Consider the following 19,310-nt stretch of genomic DNA (forward strand, 5'->3'; position numbering starts at 1 on the left):
AAGCCCTGTATATGATAAACTATTATTTGACAAAAATTAATTCTTATTTACAATTGTAGGTTTCTTTTCTCTTATATACTCTAGACTTCGTTTTTATTTCAATTTTTCTCTGAGAATTCGTTTTAAACATTTTGAGGTGAGCTAAAATGTTTCAAGTCAACAACTCAAGAATTTCAGTAGGAGAAAGTCTGGCGAATTACCGAATCAGATTCTTTCTTCATTCAAAATTAATCAGAATATTTATGATATTCTATGCATTTATTTGTTCCTTATTTAGTAAGGCCAGCGAAACTATGTCACAGAAAGATACTAAGGGATTGGGTGAAAGCGCAGGGTGAGGGAGCCTGTCCACATGGTGACGTAGGGAGTGTGGTATTGTCCGTCATAATCGCATTTGTAGAACTGTGCCTCTGTGTATGTGGTGGCTTCAGTAGACACACTAACACCTTGCTGGACCAGTTTATATGTGCCGTTCAGTATAGCCTGTCTTGTTTGGATGTAGCGAATACTCTGCAACAAATCTCTCAATCCTACACTCCCCTTGGACAATACAAATTCCTACTTCTATACCCCTGTCTCTGTAACCAGCACAAAAGGGACGTACAATACTTGTGTACTGTGCCGAATTTTACCTCCACCAAAATCTTGTGTCCAGCTTCTCCTGGTGGAGTTGCTGTAATCTCTTCTATTCAGAGATTTTCATTTTAAAATTATTGTTTGGTTGTGAATATTTTCACAAGGAGAATTTAGTTTAAACAATAGCATTGTTTTTTGTTGTTTTTTTAATCACCATTTTCACTAAATTTCTATTTTATATTCATCGTGTTTTCTTTTTTGTTTATAAGTTCGGCAAAAATATTATTTTAAAGTATTGTTCATACTTTTTGGTGATTGATTCAATAATGCAGAAAGTAGAAAGAATATTGCTAATTTCATTCACCTTCTCTTGAAGAATGTATCCTTCAGTATGTTGCAAACTGTTTCTGTGCAGGTGTTGATTTTTTTTTGAAGTGTTGCAAGATTTTGTGGAATTAGAGATTTTGTTTTCTGTTTTAGAAGGTAATTCACTGAGTTGGTGATTGTCACTGTGTTTGATTATAATGTGGATATTCAGTTGTGGAATGCAGCAGTTTAGTGTATTTGTTGCTGATATACGGGGGTCGTTTGAAAAGTCCGTGCAAAGTCAGAGAGATAGCACCACTGGCGCGTATCGAGGTTATGTTTAGTTAGTAGCATCTCTTGGAAGAACACACACCAAGTATCAGCCAGATCGGTCTATTTCTTTGTGTTTGGCATTCGTTTGAATCGAGGAAGTCGAGTGATTTTCAAAAAATGGACGAAAAAGAATTTCGTGTGTTGATTAAACACTACTTTATGAAAGGCAAAACGCCTCAGGAGACTAAAGAGAAGCTTGATAAACATTATGGTGACTCTGCACCTTCGATTAGAACAGTTTATAAGTGGTTTCAAAATTTTCGGAGTGGCCATATGGGCACAAGTGACGCTGAACGTTCTGGACGCCCTGTTGAGGTTACTACTCCAGAAATCATTGATAAAATCCATGATATGGTGATGGATGACAGAAGAGTGAAGGTGCGTGAGATTGCTAGTGCTGTGGGCATCTCTAATGAACGGGTACATAATATTTTGCATCAACAATTGGACATGACAAAGCTATCCGCAAGATGGGTGCCGCGATTGCTCACGCTTGACCAAAAACGAAATCGTGTAAAGACGGTTTGCAGCTGTTCCAGAAGAATCCGCAGGACTTTAAGCGTCGTTTCGTCACTGTGGATGAAACATGGATACATCACTACACTCCTGAGACCAAAGAACAATATAAAAAATGGGTTACCAAGGGGGAATCTGCGCCAAAAAAGGCGAAGACCGTTCCTTCGGCCGGAAAGATTATGGCGACTGTCTATTGGGATTCGCAAGGAATAATCCTCATCGACTATCTGGAAAAGGGTAAAACTATTACAGGTGCATATTATTCATCGTTATTGGACCGTTTGAAAACCGAGCTGCAAGAAAAACGCCCACGATTGGCCCACAAAAAAGTCCTTTTCCATCACGACAACGCACCAGCTCACACCTCAGCAGTTGTGGTCGCAAAATTAATGGAAATAGGGTTCCAACTCGTTTCACATCCCCCCTATTCTCCAGACTTGGCTCCCTCGGACTACTATTTGTTCCCCAATATGAAGAAATGGCTGGCGGGAAAAAGATTTTATTGAAACGAGGAGGTGATTGCAGAAACGAATGGCTATTTTTCAGACTTGGACAAATCCTATTATTCGGAAGGGATCAACAAACTAGAGCAGCGTTGGACGAAGTGTATAAGCCTAAAAGGAGACTATGTTGAAAAATAAAAAAGGTTTACCCCAAAAAATTAAGTAGTTTTTATTTTTGCACGGACTTTTCAAACGACCCTCGTATTTATTGATGATTTTACACTTATTGCTTATAAAGTTGGGAAATATACTGTCGTTTCTACATTCGATTAGGAATATTAGGTCTTCTTTTCCAGTGGTGAGTTTATTGTGTGCTTCTAAGCACCTTTCCGTTGTTTTCTTGGTGATGAATCCAAAGATGTTTTCCACTTCATTGAATTGATTTGGCTCTCATAGAATACTTTTCATAGTGTTTGCTGACTGAATCATTAATCCAGAAAGCAGAAAGAATATTGCCAATTTGTCTGATATTGGCATTATTCAAAATTTATTTTCATAAGGAAAATTGGAATCAAATTATCTGTATTATTGGAGCAGAAATTCACCAGCATCACCAGCAGATTTTAGAACAATCAAGTTATTTTAGTCAAATTGTAATTATAAATACGTCATAGAGTAATTAAGTAAAATTTCTAGAAAGAGTTTTGGAAAATTAACTCTTTCGTGCAGAAAATCTATTCACAAATTAATTTGTACAAATCTATCAGGCAGGTATCTATTGCTGATTCCCCATCTATTTTAAAATTCATTCCTTTAAATTCGTTTTTTAATTAATTCGTTCGGAGTTCGTTTTACTCTAACTTCTAAGTTTTGTTTTGTATTTTATAGTATAAGCATTTCTGAGCAATCTGAGTCGTGCAACTCAGCGTATTCGAAGTCGAACTGTGATCGACCCGATTGTTTTGTGTAATTTAGACATAAAAAAAAGTTTTCTATCATTTCGTATCAGTACTAAATCAACTTGATAGTGCTTGTTATGGACATTCAATTTATATTTTAAGTTAGCATTTGTTATTTAATTAAAACTTTATGTTTTTAATTTAAAAATGTATTTCTTCTTTTTAATTGCCAAAAAAAGAATTTTCAAGTAAAACATCATTTGTGTACTACTTGCAATACAAAAATTATAACCATAAATTGTGTCCAGATTGTGCCAAAATGTGATTAAAAAATTATGAAAATCAAATTAATTTGAATTACATATAAGAAAACACAATTTAAACTGGCCGTCAAGGTAAGGGTTTTTGAATTATGAACACACATTGCAAGATAAATATTTAATAGCTATGTTGTTTGTTGTTGTTGCTTAGATTAAGTAAATTTCTCGATTTTTGCTTCTATAGAATCAGTATAAAGCTAGTCTCATTGTTGGACAAGCATCAGTTCGATTTATAAACTTACTTTTCCTAATAATAATTGTTGAATATTCACTTTCAATCGAATGAGTTGATGCAATTAGAAGTAAAAATTTTATTACATTTCGACTCCAGAGTTAGATCTTCCTATTCATCCTGATTTTGTAACAAAAATTGAGACAGTGTTCTGAATTTCATTAAAGTTTTAGCTAAACTTTCTTAACAATTGAATGAACTTCTTTTTTTCTGCTAATGTACTTAAATTATGTGCTTTTATGGGTTTATGAACCATAAATAACACTTTATTTTTGTGCTGGATTTTTGAGATCAGATTAATTTTTTTTTTTTTGTTGCTTTCCATACCCATTAAACATTTTAACGCTACTGAACAGTTGAGAAATGCGGTTCTCTACGAGAACTCTCGTAAAACTAAAGTTTAAGTATTTAAACATTTTAAAAGTTATTTTTATTGTTGAAATTTTGGTCCTTGAAGAAGAAAAAAAAAATTCATTTCAGCTTAAAAGAAAGAGATGGGACATTGCAGTATTATTTCCTTAGAAATAAGTTAGAAAGGCATTGAATCATATATGGTGAAGGAGTGAGGGTGTAAATATAAGGAGAAAATCCCGATTCTTACCCAGGGGAGACGATAAATTTCTGAAAGACCTTGGTTGGGCAAGAATGGCGGACACAGATAAGGTATTCGACGGCTTTCCTAGAGTTGCGAGTCTAGAGAGAGAGGTAGTGAGAGGCGATGAAACTGTTTTTAGCCGCAGAAAAAGGAAAGGAAAGACCTTCGTTTACAGGGAATGTATAAATCTGCGGTCAGAGGGACGTATAGGAAATACAGAGATGAGTATCTTACAGGGTGGCAGAAAGTGAAGTATGTATGGAGAAAAGAAAGGGGCTAGAATAGTGGGTTGGCAGAGGGTCGGCTGGACCAGTGTTTATTGGCTAGGATAGGAGATGCTGAGTTCTCACAGCGACTTTACTTTCTGTCGGCAAAGCTCTTTATCAAGTCCAAGACACATTAACTGTAATGTACCCACCTCTATCTCTTCGAAGCCCACTTGCTGGGAGACACCCAGATATAGGTATATATTGCAACCTACACCGGAAATAGACTGTATATCATGAAAACTAAGTGTCCAGTACTCTGCATAAAGGTCTTACCATGTTTTGTTCAATTCTTCCTGGAATAGATATTTTTTTTTTTTTTTTATCTTTTATTGTAATTTACCACTGCAACAGCAAGCAAATATGGTAAAAGAAAAAAGAAATAAAAGAAAATCATGAGTGGAGAAGGCACCCAGTGGTGCCACTCCTGTAACGTGCTTTGCTCTCACGATAAGAGAAGATCACGAGGCCATCTTCTCTTCAATCTCCTTAGAGGATTACCTGGTAATGTGGAGGAAGATAGGTGTTCAATGAGAGGGTTAGGATGAGCTGCTGTAGAGGAATGAAATTTGAAGAAACGAGTGTTAGCAAGATCTGTAATGAAAGGGATTTTGAGGTCATTATGGATAGTGAGGTTAGATACACAGAACGGAGCGTTAAGAAGTTTTCGAAGTATTTTTGACTGTAATGCCTGGAGGCGTAGTGAGTTGGAACGCTTAGTCGATCCCCATACTTCGATGCCGTATGACCAAATGGGTCGTAGTAACAGTAGATATAAGAGTCTTTTGTTGTGTAGGTTAAGTTTCTAACGTTTGTCAAGTAGTCTGGCGAGAAGTTTGTAGCGTTGGTTGGTTTCTTGTCTTTTCAGTCTAGTCTGGGGAGGAATAGATTTAAAAAAAATAAAAGCTGTACTGAACAGTGCTCTCTACCACAGTTTTATCACTTGTTCATTAATGATGGTTGATCAAAAGTTACAAAATATTCTACTATTGTATTTCATTGCAAAGTAACATTTTACTAAAGTTTCAATCTACACTCATGACTTACTTAACTCTTAAACGTAAGTTGAAGAGCAACCTTAACATTGGAAGGGTTCAGCTTAGTGATTGGTGGAATTCCTACGCGTAGATATCGGGTTCGAACCCAGCTGTTATCCCTTAGGTATTCTCTTAAAGTTCACTGTCCGGTCATGGACAGTGTTGTCTGTAACACTGTAACACAGTTCTGTTGACTGTCAGAAGTAATAAAAAAGCTCTAGGCGCCAAAAACCCAGATGTTGACGCCCCATAAATAAAAAAAGACATTTGCTAATGGCGTTGGTTACACGATGTGCAAACCACAGCTACTAGCGAAATAGACAATGAAAATAATTGCTTCAAAGTCAACACACGTTTAGCCTGACGCTAACGGTCTCCTTCGACTAAATACTACTCCTAGCTTAAAAAATTTACACGTTATCACGGACTTCATTCACAAGACCTGCAAACTGTCACAGTAGCCTCAGAAGATAGGACTTTGACAATAGATTACAAACGCATTTCTGGGCAAAAAACAGATCAACAGTCTCTACAACATTATTTTGATTTGAAATACTAAAATTCGTCCAATGTAGTTGTACGGCTGCGAAGACTGAGGTTCTACCAAACCTTAAAAAAACTACTCCCACACATTACTAACGCACCATTCTTTGTCTCAAACCACTTCTCATAAAACGTCGCCTAAACTTAAAATACATAACCTATGTTTATCAAACTATTAATGCACTGGTTTTTAAGGAAAGACCATTAAATACATTAACAATAATAATAAAAGTAATAATGACGAAATAATAAATTGAAAAAAGCAATATTTGAAATTATTTTGAAAACCCGGTTATTACCTTTTGGTTATTTGCGCCTCTTAGCTTTATTAACCAATAGAGCTGATTCCGCCAGAGCTGGAGTGGCACTCGCCTTACGTATTTCTGAGATTCAGATCGATATCTTTAGCACAAAGGTCGACAGAGTCAGGAAAGTAAGGGTTGTAGTACTCTCTTCTTCCCCTATTCACCATAGTACTCGCCTTCAGGAGCGGGAGTAGTAGAGGACTTTAAAGTAAGGCGTTAAAATAATTTGTTTTTGGATAGAATTATTTTTTTAGGCAACGGGACTTCTTCATATTGTGCTGTTTTAAAAATTTAGTAAAAAGAAGTGATTGCATCTGATGAAGCTTCATTCAGCTCCAAATTGATTTAAAATGTAAAAAAGCTGTTGTAATGGAAAGAAAAAAGGAGTGAAAAATAAAAAAATAATAATAATATACGCTGGTTATATAACATAATTTAATAATCTATATTTAAACGAATTTTTAAAATATTTACACACACGAGTAACCATGAAACGTAATAATATTAATTACAATAATTTCAACAGCTAAACATTGTCAAAGAGATATTTGTCACTTTCTAGTGTCCAAAATATTGCACATAAAAAGTAAATAACACTATTATCAATCAGTGTTTGGAGGCGGCGAAGGAGGCGTCGGAGGTGTTGTTGTCGAAGGATGTCCTGAATGTATACTTGGCGGAGGCGGTACCCCAGCGGGTGGTGGCAACGGCGGTGAATGTCCATCCTGTCCGTTGGATGGAGTCCACCATGGCCATAGTCTTGGTCCCAGTCCGGCCGTTTGATCAGGCAGGACTGGGAGCGGCCTTCATATAACATGCTGCGGCCTATCCACATGTTCTTGGAGTCCAGGACTGGCTGATCTATCTAGAGACGTTGTTCCCGCTGTTGGACTACAGCCGCACGGGGATGTCCATGTTGCGGCCGCTGCAGCTGCCATTGCCTGCACAGAAATATAGAAAAATTGCAGAAAACTTTACAATCTGGATAAAAAAAAAATTAATGCCTTTACTGTTTAAGCCAGATGTAATCCAAAATTTGATGTTGTCATAAGTCCCAAAGATTTTGTTTAATTTGAAATTTTTGAAGATTTTGAACCTCTCTTAGAAATTATTGAGATTTTATAAAGTAGTTCATAAACTTCTTTTGGTTTCTTCAGATCTCTTATCTCTTACAGAATAGTCACGTTTCACATCGCTCGTTTAGTCGCTAAGAACAGAGATGTAATAATTTTTTAATTTGGAAAAGTTTGAGACCATAAAATTGATATTCATCCCCTGGTGAGACTGCCTCAAGGGGCAATGATGAGTCCCCTACATTATTCCACCTGTACCTACTGCTGTAACATTCCTCCCTTATCCAGACGGTACAATAATAGCTTCATGTTACACAAACAATAGCCTTAAGTATCACTTACTGACATAAACTGGCCAAATAACAAACTGATTCAAACATTTTTGCTGCTCGAAGGTACAGAAACGAAGAAATTCTTTTGCTTATCTGGGTAGGTTGTAGCAGAGGGTTCAGTTAAACTGCAACTAACTATTTCTTTCGAATATCGTGTTTATTTGTGCTATTGAGGTTAAACACAGGTCATGAAAACACATTGAGAATTAGTTGATTGTAGAACTCCCTGTAAAATTCGAATGTAACCAAGAAATTTGAAATGAAAATTATAATTGAAAAATAATATAAATGATAAAAAAAATAAATGTTATTCCGTGTTATTTTGCTTAAATATGCGCACACCTCGAATAAAATGAAACTAAAACTTTATAATTCCATCACATTAAACGAAACGAACATAACCCTTAAAGCATTACTAGGTTTCACTAATTTTGACTTCATTATTTTTACAAAATGTTTTAAGATTCATTAACATTTTTGAATCGCACAGATACAAATTGTGTAATCGCCCTCATTCAGTCAGCAAGTATAGTGCGAGATGGAAACATCAGTGAAGTAGAAATCTCTACCCCATACTGGTTAAACTCACTCTGATGATGACTAAAAATCCAAAACCAATAGGGATACAATGAACTACGACGGTTAGTATTAAAGGTAATATTTAAAATAATTATAAAGAATTTGAGATGAAAGTTTTCTAGTCAATTTAGTCGCTTAGCACTTCAATAAAGTCTGTTGAGAAGTTTCTGGACCTTCCATAGGTTTACAGTTTTTGTAAAGAAACGATTTTTTCAAATCTATAATACCCGCACCTGAACTCAGAGGCACCACTTTCACTTTTTTCATAAAAATTGAAGGTTGCTCATCTGGTGGTTGGAGGAGAGTGAATTTGAAAACAATAGTGCAAGACTAATATGTAAAGCTAATAATTACCAGAGAAAGCAATACAACTCTTTGGAATGTCTAGCATTGGTAAGTCAAAAACAAAGAAGGGTTCCATATTACCACCACTTTATCTAGTTCTAACATGATGCATTCCTTCCTCATTGTACAAGTAATGAGCTCTTATACGAGCTCGTATATTACATTTAAAGGACCCTACAAAGGGAATGTAACTTACTAATCTTCAAGGTTTGGGAAAAAGTTATAGATTTAAGTGACTACAATGAGCTAGCAAGTTTAAGAGAAATGAAAGGAAAGATGTTGTTTTTAAACACTCAGAAATCGAATTTGCAAAGTATAAGTAATAAATGGCTGAATTTTCAAGAAACTATCAACGATTTAAATATCAAATTTGTACATTCATCAATTTTCCGTTTCTGAATCATATTGACAACTTACAGACTAATTTATAAAAACGCGTGAGAATTTTTAAACTTGTTTGAACTAAGGAGATCTCAAAATGAACATTTCTGACAGAACCTTATAATGGAAAATCTGCACGTGCGCAATTCCAATTCTTACGACTATTAAAAGAAAAAATAAAAACAAAATATAAAAATTAAGAATGAATAAATTATACATATAATTATTCACCTGTGGAAAATATTTGCCGTAGAAGGCGTGCAGGGCAAGATCGGCGGCTAACTTGCTGTCGTATAAAGGGTAATGAAAGGGCGGTAAAAGAGGCAACTTTAGTTCAGAACCAGTCTCTAGCAGCGGTGGAGGCGGCGCTAATAAAGATCTACCAGCTTCCACTGGATAGGTACTAAATTTAACAGATTCCTTTTTCTGCACTAGTGGTTTCGGCTTTCTCCTTGGCCGATATTTGTAATCTGGGTGCTCTTTCATATGTAGCGCCCTGTAAAACCAAAATAGTTATTAATTGAAATTATAAAGAATAGTGGTTGTTTTTCATATTGGTTTAAATTTTGTTATAATTTAACGTAAATGGTTAATAAAATAATTTACTAACGAAATCTCGAATAAGAAAGACTAGGGCATTAAACTCTTCTTAAAGTACATGAAAACGAATTTTGGTATTTAGTTAGAGAGTAGAATAATCTTGCGTGGGCACTCATACGACTTTCTGGTACTCAGCTCTCGAGATTCTAACTCACAAAGTCTCTTTTAGCACCCGAGTTATATAACAAATTTAATTATTACTAATTATTAAATTCAATATATTTAATTCAAACAAAAATTTCCATTTCTTTTTTTCCAGAATGAAGCGACAGGTGAAAGGGTAAAAATAAATAATGTAAAAATAAATAAATTAAAAAATTAGGAAATAAATTTTAGTTATCTATGAAACATATCTAGATAATTAATTTATATTTCTTCTAGAGAAACTAAACAATTATGTACAGTAAAAGCTCTTTATTCGCGGGGTATATGTTCCATAAATATGCAGCGAATACAGAAACCGTGAATACGGAATGGTAATTTATATGGGATTATAGGGGATACGTTCCTAGCTGACAAAATAAAAAAAAACAAATATATAAAAAAATCAATTTAATTGAAGTTTTTGAACATTTTGATTAATTATCTTAAGGCTTCGGCAATGGTTTGAAGAATTTTGTAATTTTCTCTTGCTTGGCAGTTTTTAAAAGCTTTTGTTTGCAGTCAAAGTTTGAACTTGCCACTACAACTACCATCAGGTTCTTTAAAATGAGCGTAAAGATACTTTGCCTTCTCCCGGACCATTGGACCACTCAGGGGTACCCTTTTTTGATTGCGGTCTTCGATCCATAATGACAACGCCACTTCCATTTTTTCTATTGCTGGATCACGAACAATTGCTTTCATTCTGTGCGTTTACATTCTCAAAATCACCGATCGCGGCGAAGGCGGCTTATGTCAAAGTCCTCGGCGATATCATTTAACAACATACTTTAGGCAAAGTTGTAATAAGATCTATTTTACTTTTTTTATTAGTCCATTTGACGGCATTTACAAAGGATATTGGGTTGGATACCTATTGGAATCCTTTTATTATCATAGTGTACTTCCGCGAATATCCGCGAATATAGGAATTGGGTCGCATTTTTTTAATCCGCGAATAGTGAAAACGCGAATGAAGGAAGCGCGAATAAGGAGCTTTTACTGTATTTATTTATTACTATTATTATTGTTGTAGAGTAGAGAAGGGTTAGTGCAACCCGGTGATATTTCAAAAACTTTGCAACTGATTCTATGACAGTAAGAGTTGCCCTAGAAAGAAATGAAGGCTGTGGTGCAGGAGAGTCCTTTAAAAGAAGATAGAAATGAATAGAGAAACTGGCGATCACTAATCGCTAGAAAAGAAAGTTCTTAAGATCTTGACAGTGACTGAGGTAACGTGGGGATCACGTAAAGGAAAAAGAAGTAACACCTTGAAGGTGCTTCTTGATCTAACACTTTTATACTTAGTTTTTGAACGTTCGGCAAACGGGAAGTCCTGAAGAATGGCCAGGAAACAGAAGTAAAATGAGGTTGGCATGGGCTGCAGAGAGTGAATATCACTGTACGCTAGCTGCCCTGAAAAACAACCTCCCAAGGACGGAATGTTCAAAATATATAATCAGAAATAGATTTTTAAACATGAGTAAAAAATTGAGCAGGGAATTTGGTTTTATAAAACACGATTTAACTCCTCTAGATTGAGAAAACTGGAGATTAGTGGGGGCTGGAGATTTTGGGCCAAGGACCAACTACTCGAACCCTTGGAGCAGTTTCTATCTTCTTCATATTCACGACATCCTTTGTTGCATTTTCATTAACTTCGACTGGGGCCACCAGGAAATAGAGATTGCCATCTTCTCTTGCCATCAAGGCGCTAAACGTCTGTGTGGTCAGCTCAAAGTTAGAATGCCTCAGAAAAATTAATGGACTGGGTAAGTCAGTTATCTTACGCCACGTCGGCATGAGGCAAGACGCCAAAAACCCCTTCAATAGGCCTGAATCCTTTAGCCACAATCTTATCAAGCTTCCCTCGTCTGAGAACAACGAAGGTCTTTCTGGGTATTGTAACCGACCGTTAAAGATTTGAGGCGTGCTTATTCTGAATAAAGGGAAATTCCGTAAAGTTGGACGTTTTTTCTCACAGATCAATGTCCACCCAGTAGGTACCAGAAGAAGTTAGGCCCAGAGCGTGTAGGTTTTGTGGATAAATGGGGGGGAAAAAACCTCGAATAAACCTCTTAACTGACTAAAAAGCCATTAATCAAATTGGTTCAAACACATGGGAACATACCACGTGCTGGAAGAGATCAATCCCAGCCTGGAACCCTTAAGATCCTGAAATTTCTTCAACTGCAGTATTATAGATGGTCGCCTACCACTAGTAATAACATGGGCACAATGAAACTTAAAGGTAGCTGACCACTGCCATACCCTCCTTCCAAAAGACTGTGTCTAACTTGGATGGAACCGTTCTGTAAATATGCTGTTCACGAAGTCATATGTGAAGGAACAATGAATATTCTCCAATTTGGAATGAAGTAATGATATTGCATAATTTAATCTTTCATGAAATGAATTTAACTTCAATTGCCCCATGTGAGACATTTATGCAACTTTATTTACTAATAATTAAATGACAAAGAATTGATTTCATGAAACATAAGAACTGATCGTCACATTTCAAAGAATGACAAAAGACACATTCTAGAAAGCGAACTGAAGAAGATAAGGGGAACAAGCTACTAGCTGGTTCCCAAACAGACTACATACTGTCACCACATTTTATATGGGCAAGTGTTTTCTCTATTGTCCTGTTTTTCTCTTTACCATGGAGACTGGACTCTTGCAATCCTGGAGAGTTTGGTAGTAACAAGAGACTCTTTGTAAGAGGGTGTGTTATCACACGCTCTGGTTCTATGCACAGAATGTCAGTCATTTCTACAGCCGTCCTATATAATACATATATGTTTATATTTGTGTCACCTTTATTCATATACTTTGTACTGACGCATTGTGACGTCCTAGCGGCCATTGTAACCATTATCGTTACCTTCCAAACTTATAACAATATAGTTGAAACAAAAATATAGTGACATTATCATTTCATTTGTGTACAATATATTAAAATTCAATTAATAACAACTGTGGATGTACTGCCATTATTAACATCTATACTTTTCAAACTCCGTAATCAGCCAGAAAAATTTAAAATATCTGGTGTGACTTCTAGCACGACTCTCTCTTGCTTTTATTATCAAGATTCCAACTCCACAAATTTGCTTCAAACTCCCAATTTTGGAGTCATATTTACTTTTTGCCAATGATGTACAATTTGTATCCGTACATTTCTCTAAAATATTACTTTACAGGAAGCCTACCCCTATCCCCGAAATCTGGCCTGAAATGGATTACCCTAGATAAATGGTATAAAAAAGTTATTACTGTTCATTATTTTTGGTGACTGATTCATTATTTCAATAGGATGAAAAAATAATTGCCATTTCAGTCGTGATTTTCTATTTTATTTTACTGAGCTTTCGAGCTAGGGACTAAGTCATATTCAGGGCTGTGGAACATATTTTACAATGTGATTTTAATAATTATATATAAATGAATTTTTATACAATAATGTACAGACGAACCTCTCAATAACGGCACTGGCGGGGGAAAGCAAAGTGGCCGCTGTTTGGAGGTGGCCGTTAGAAGGAGTGTAGGCAAGTTTCATAATGAGAAAATATGGGTTTTTCCAAATAACTATTTAAAAATTGTTTACTATTAATAGATTTTAAAATGTACAAAATTGCATAATTATTGCAGCTATACGATATGCATAAAAGTTTTCTTAATTATCCGATTTGATTTTTGCAAAATCTTCCAACACATTTATTTTCTCTTCTAGAGTTAACCCCTTTCTTTTGAGAGACATATCGGAAAAAATAATAATATTCGTCCAAAGTTATATTGAAAAATGATTAAAATGGTATACAAGATGTATGAGCTTATGTAGGAAACTTTAGGAAAAACTAGAAAAAAAGAAAAACTTGAGAGGGGGATAATTATTTTGATCACCGCGTCAAACGAACTTTTAATAATAAGGTGGTCGTTGGTGGGTGGTGAAACATATAATCCGTTCCCCAAAATCAATGTCCGCGGTCGCTATGTAGGGTGTCCGTTACACCGGAGGTTCTTTTATACAAGAAAGTGTATAGGGGTAAACCGGGGAAATCCAGAAACTGTCCGTAAATGGAAATGGCCGCTAGTGAGAGTGTCCTTTATGGGAGGCTCGACTGTAGTTACATTATTAATTGTGGACCCATTTTTGAGAAAGTGAACAATGCATTGAGGACTTTCTGGAGACAGATCTGAGTATAGTTTAAAGAAAATCGTAGAAGTTATTTCTGAGAAAATTTCAAACTACTGAAAAATCAGTTCTTTAAATGCCATTTCTTCAAATTTGAAATTCACTCTTCAACTTTATGATTATTATAACAGGAAAAATAAAAATAAAAAGGACTATATATTTGAAAATATAAAGGCAGTCCTTAGGTTTTGTCTGTAACTCGTCAGTTTGGGATGAATCACCAGCCAGGAATTTTTCACTGCCAACTTCTTTCATATTGTCTGAATTTCTTGTTTAGCAGCTACTTCTTCGATATCAGACTATTTTATTACTAAGAATTTTGAAAAAAAATAAGTGTGATACCTCAAAAGCGTTTATGAGCTTACATTTAGAAGAGTTACATTACGAAAAGAAAGATGACTATTAAATTTTATATTTCGAATTATACCAAATTACTACATACATCCTTCATACGTCCTTCGATGGGACGTATTTTTATCCTTTGCACAGTAAAAACAAAATTAAATTTATTGATATGATAAACTAATTTATTTGATAACAAAATAACAAATTTAAGATTTAGTCAATCAGCTGTGATGTGTGTGCTAGTAATCATTACGAAAAATTTTGCTCGTAGATATTTATTTAAAAATTAGTTTTTATCGTCTTAGTGCGGTCTTAAAGTGAACTAGTTTTTCTTTGTAGTGTTTTTCCTACATGGAATTCAAACTAAAGAGCATGTGAGACTCTCATTTAAATTTAAATTTTTCTATAAAACTATTATTATAAACATAACCCTAACTTGACTCTTTGTTTAAAACTTTTTATAATTACTTGTGTATATAATCTTAGTTATTTCTATTATTGTATTTGTAAAAACAAAAAGAAACATTTGATTAATATTATTATTTCTTATTATTAAACTTCTTTCTTTACTTTATTCCTTAATCAAAACCTTAATCATATCCTTTGTGTTTTCTTATAAAGAAGTAAAGCAAATCTTTAATTCATTAAATTAAAGATGAGCCTAAGTGATCTAGATCAAGACGGTCACTCTCACATGAGTGATGACGCCTCTTCAATTGCATCCTCCCAGGTCAATCATAAAAGGACAGCTCTCAATGCCAGTCCTCCAAATAAAAAGAAGAAGAGCCGCAAAGTTAAATCAACAAAAATACGCGAACCATCCAATAAACCAACTTTGCCTTCATCAGTTGATGCTGCTTCAGCGCCAGTACATGATCATCCTGTCTCAACAAGCAATGGTGTACAACAGTCACCCTGCTTCATTACTGCAAACCCGTTTGCACCATTAGCTATCAATATCGACGAAGAAAATAATATCATTGAACAGGAAAAAGAGAAAACATCAAAACCGCCTCCAATATTTATTAAAAATATAACCAACTACGTGGGAATGTGTAGAGTACTCACCAGCTTAGTCGGAGATAATAACTTCTCTTGTAAAGCACGAGCTAGCGACACCATGGTAACCGCCTGCACTGTTGAAGGGTACCGAACAATCGTTAAATACCTAATGTCACAAAAAGCAGACTACCATACGTACCAATTAAAAGAGGACAAGCCTTTCAGAGTGGTTCTCCGCCATCTCCACCATACCACACCCGTCACTATTATTAAGGAGGAACTGGAGAAACTAGGTTTCTCAGTCAAAAATGTAACAAATGTCATAAGTACTACTACCAAGATTCCTCTACCTTTGTTCTTTGTGGACCTACATCAAGGTCCCAATAATGAAGAGATCTTCTCACTTCACAGTCTCCTTTACACCAGAATCAAGGTGGAAGAACCTTTTAAAAAACGACTAATCCCTCAATGCAAGAGATGCCAAGAATTTGGACATACCAAATCCTATTGCAACCACTTCCCAAGGTGTGTGAAGTGTGCAGGACCACATTGGTCCACTGAATGTGTTAAACCCCGAGAGGAACCAGCAAAGTGCGCCAACTGCCAAGCAAATCATCCTGCAAGCTACCTCGGATGCAACACCCACAAGGAACTGCAACGACTCAGAAGAGGATCGCCTGTCACAAACAGAAGAAATCAGCCATCACCAACATCCAGGCCAAGCGATTTTCCTCCAATTACTGAGCCTCCTTCTCAACAAATTTCAACTCCTTCCCCATTAGCTCACTCGTCCAAAACCTACGCTCAAGCCACAGCAGAAAGCCATAAACCTTCGACTTCTCACTTTGTACCTCCTCCACCAGCAGCGACTGACATCACGTCACTTCTAACCACTTTCCTCAGTGACTTTAAAACAATGATCAGCCCACTGATAACTCTCCTTACTACAGTAGTCACCCAAATTCTGCCCAAGATGTCATGAACACTCCATCAAAACAACAGTCTCTCCTCTTTCTTCTCTGGAATGCCAATGGTTTGAGCGCCCACAAAGACGAACTGGACCTTTTACTGCACAATAAACGAATAGACATAGCACTCATTACAGAAACACACTTTACGAGTACGACTTACTTTTACATTAAGGACTACATAATCTACCGAACAGACCATCCTGCAGACCGACCTCAAGGTGGAACAGCGATTCTCATTCGTCGATCTCTATCACATTACGTGAATCCTAGCTCTCCCACTAACTCTTTGATGTCTACCTCCATTTCTTTAAATATCTTACCTCTCCAAATCACAATAGCAGCAGTATACTGTCCTCCCAACAAAACCATTTCTCAAAATGACTTCCTTTCCTTTTTCCAATCTCTTGGTTCTCACTTTCTAGCGGGCGGGGACTACAATGCAAAACATCAGCAGTGGGGATGTCGTGTCACAAACCCACGTGGACGGACTCTTCTAAACTCACTATCAACCTCTTCCTATTCCGTAATTTCACCTTCTAATTCCACGTATTGGCCTACATCTCCACGGAAATCACCAGACATTTTAGACATTTTCATTTCATCTAGAGTACTTTCTTCCTCTTGTGACATTTCTACTACATTTGACCTATCCTCTGACCACTCTCCCGTTTTACTGGCTTTAAATTCTCAACCCACCTTCAATTCTAGTTCTCCTTCACTTATCACTGGACCAACAAACTGGGACCTCTTCAGGAATATCGTTGACAAGCAAATAGATTTACGCACGGCCTTAAAAACTGCAGAAGACATAGACGTAGCAGTCGACCAACTTACTAAAACTATTCAACAAGCAGCCTGGACAGCTACCTCTCCTCCAAAACCAAGAAAAGCGCCCCAGAACATATTACTGCCTCTAAACTTAAGGACTTTACTGACAGAGAAAAGGAAAGCTAGAGCAAGATGGCAACGGACCCGATATCCATCCGAACATAGACGACTAAATCAACTAACGAGACTTCTCAAACGGGAATTGTACAAACTAAAGTCAGACATTTACAGTCAATACACATCATCCTTAACAACATCAGACAAATCTCTTTGGTTCTGTACTCGCAAAATTCTGGCATACAAAGACTGTTCTCCTCCTCTACAGCATGACAACTCCACCTGGGCGAAAACAGACCAAGACAAAGCTAATCTCTTTGCCACTCACCTATCTAATGTATTTATTCCACATCCAGACATGAACGATCAGCTGCACGAACTCAACATTGAAGAGGACTTAGACTCACCCCTACAACTCACCTTACCTCCTAAAGCCTTTAATCCCTCAGACGTAAAGTACATTATTAAGCAACTACCGACTAAAAAATCTCCTGGCTATGATCTCATAACTAGTAACATTTTACGCAACTTACCAAAAAGTGGCATTCTCTTTCTAACTTACATCTACAACGCAGTTTTACGAACGACTTACTTTCCAATGCTCTGGAAATACTCCATAATGAAAATGATACTGAAACCCAATAAACCTTCACAGCAACCTAGCTCCTATCGTCCAATAAGCCTTTTACCTGTTTTAGGGAAAATACTGGAGAAGCTTCTGCTAAGGCGTCTAATCCCTATAATAGAGGAATTGCTGCCTGAACATCAATTTGGTTTCCGCGCATTTCATTCAACAACTCAACAGCTGCACCGTGTGATAGATACCATATCCTCTTCCTTGGAGCGTAAACAGTACTGTTCGGGTGTCTTTCTCGATGTGGCTCAGGCCTTTGATCGAGTCTGGCACTCGGGCTTACTGCACAAACTTAAAAATCATCTTCCTTTCACCTACTACTTGATCTTAAAATCTTATTTAACCGATCGCTACTGCCGCGTCCGTCAAGGGCAGGCCCTCTCATCCTTTATATCCATAAAAGCTGGAGTCCCTCAAGGAAGCGTTCTAGGCCCTTTTCTTTTTCTAATATACACTGCTGACTTACCTCTATCTCAAAATACAATAGTTTCAACATTCGCTGACGATACTGCCATACTTTCTTCCCACTCCGATCCGATACAAGCCAGTCAGAACAGTCAAATCCATTTAAATCTTCTTGAAACCTGGTTCCGAAAATGGAAAATAAAAATTAATGAACAAAAATCAGTGCACATTACGTTTGCTTTACGAAAATATGCAAGTCCACCAGTTCTACTGAACGGTGTAACGATTCCTCCAGCTGACGTAGTACGATACTTAGGACTGTACATTGACAAGAGACTCACCTGGAACCCACATACTCGACTGAAACGACAAGACGTGAACCGACGCTACAAGCTACTTACTAGACTACTTGACCGCAGATCCAAACTCGACTTGAACCACAAACTGACAATTTACAAAACACTGTTAAGACCCATATGGACATACGGAGCTGAAGTGTGGGGCTCAACCAAACCTTCTAACTCCAAACGCCTGCAGACACTACAGTCAAAAATCCTACGGAAAATCCTGAATGCTCCTTACTACATTTCTAACCTTACAATACACACTGACCTTCACATCCCTTTCGTCACTGACCTAATAAAGTCTCGCTACCGTAAATTTCACAGCCTCCTAGCTCTCCATCCTAATCCTCTTGTCCAACAACTCTCCTCTCTAAACCTTCCAGACAATCCTCCTCGTCGACTGAAGCGAAAATGGCCTAGAGATCTGTTGTGATTAAATCATTGTGAAGGAGTTTCGCCAGTGGGTGATTGCTCCAACCATGACTTTCCAAGAGAACTGAACCAATAAGATCAGATTTACTTGGTGCAACAATTGTTGCAGTTGTAAATATAAAAATAAAGTGAAAAAAAAAAAAAAAGATTTAGTATGAACAAATGTGTTGTGTTTGTAAAAAATAAATCGTTAAATTTTGTGATAATATTAGTAAATTTTACTAAATCTTTTATCTAAATATTGGGCTTCTAACAATATTGGTACAATA

General features: G+C 36.5%; 1 protein-coding gene across 1 annotated transcript in view; it reads right to left on the reverse strand.

The window, feature by feature from the left end:
* Positions 1–6,793: 6,793 nt before the first annotated feature.
* The window catches only part of LOC141455447 (transcription factor SOX-21-like), a 49,878-nt gene continuing 37,361 nt past the window's right edge, over positions 6,794–19,310 (reverse strand). The window contains exons 2-3 of the mRNA XM_074130522.1: positions 9,313–9,577; positions 6,794–7,312 (exon numbers count right to left, since the gene is read on the reverse strand). Of these exons, the coding sequence (XP_073986623.1) occupies positions 7,178–7,312; positions 9,313–9,577 (400 nt within the window). The 3' untranslated portion in view covers positions 6,794–7,177. The remainder of the gene's footprint in view (positions 7,313–9,312; positions 9,578–19,310) is intronic.

The sequence above is a fragment of the Rhodnius prolixus genome, unplaced genomic scaffold (genome assembly GCF_049639745.1).
Source record: "Rhodnius prolixus isolate KJV_2025 unplaced genomic scaffold, Rpr scaffold_4, whole genome shotgun sequence".
Lineage (NCBI taxonomy): Eukaryota > Metazoa > Arthropoda > Insecta > Hemiptera > Reduviidae > Rhodnius > Rhodnius prolixus.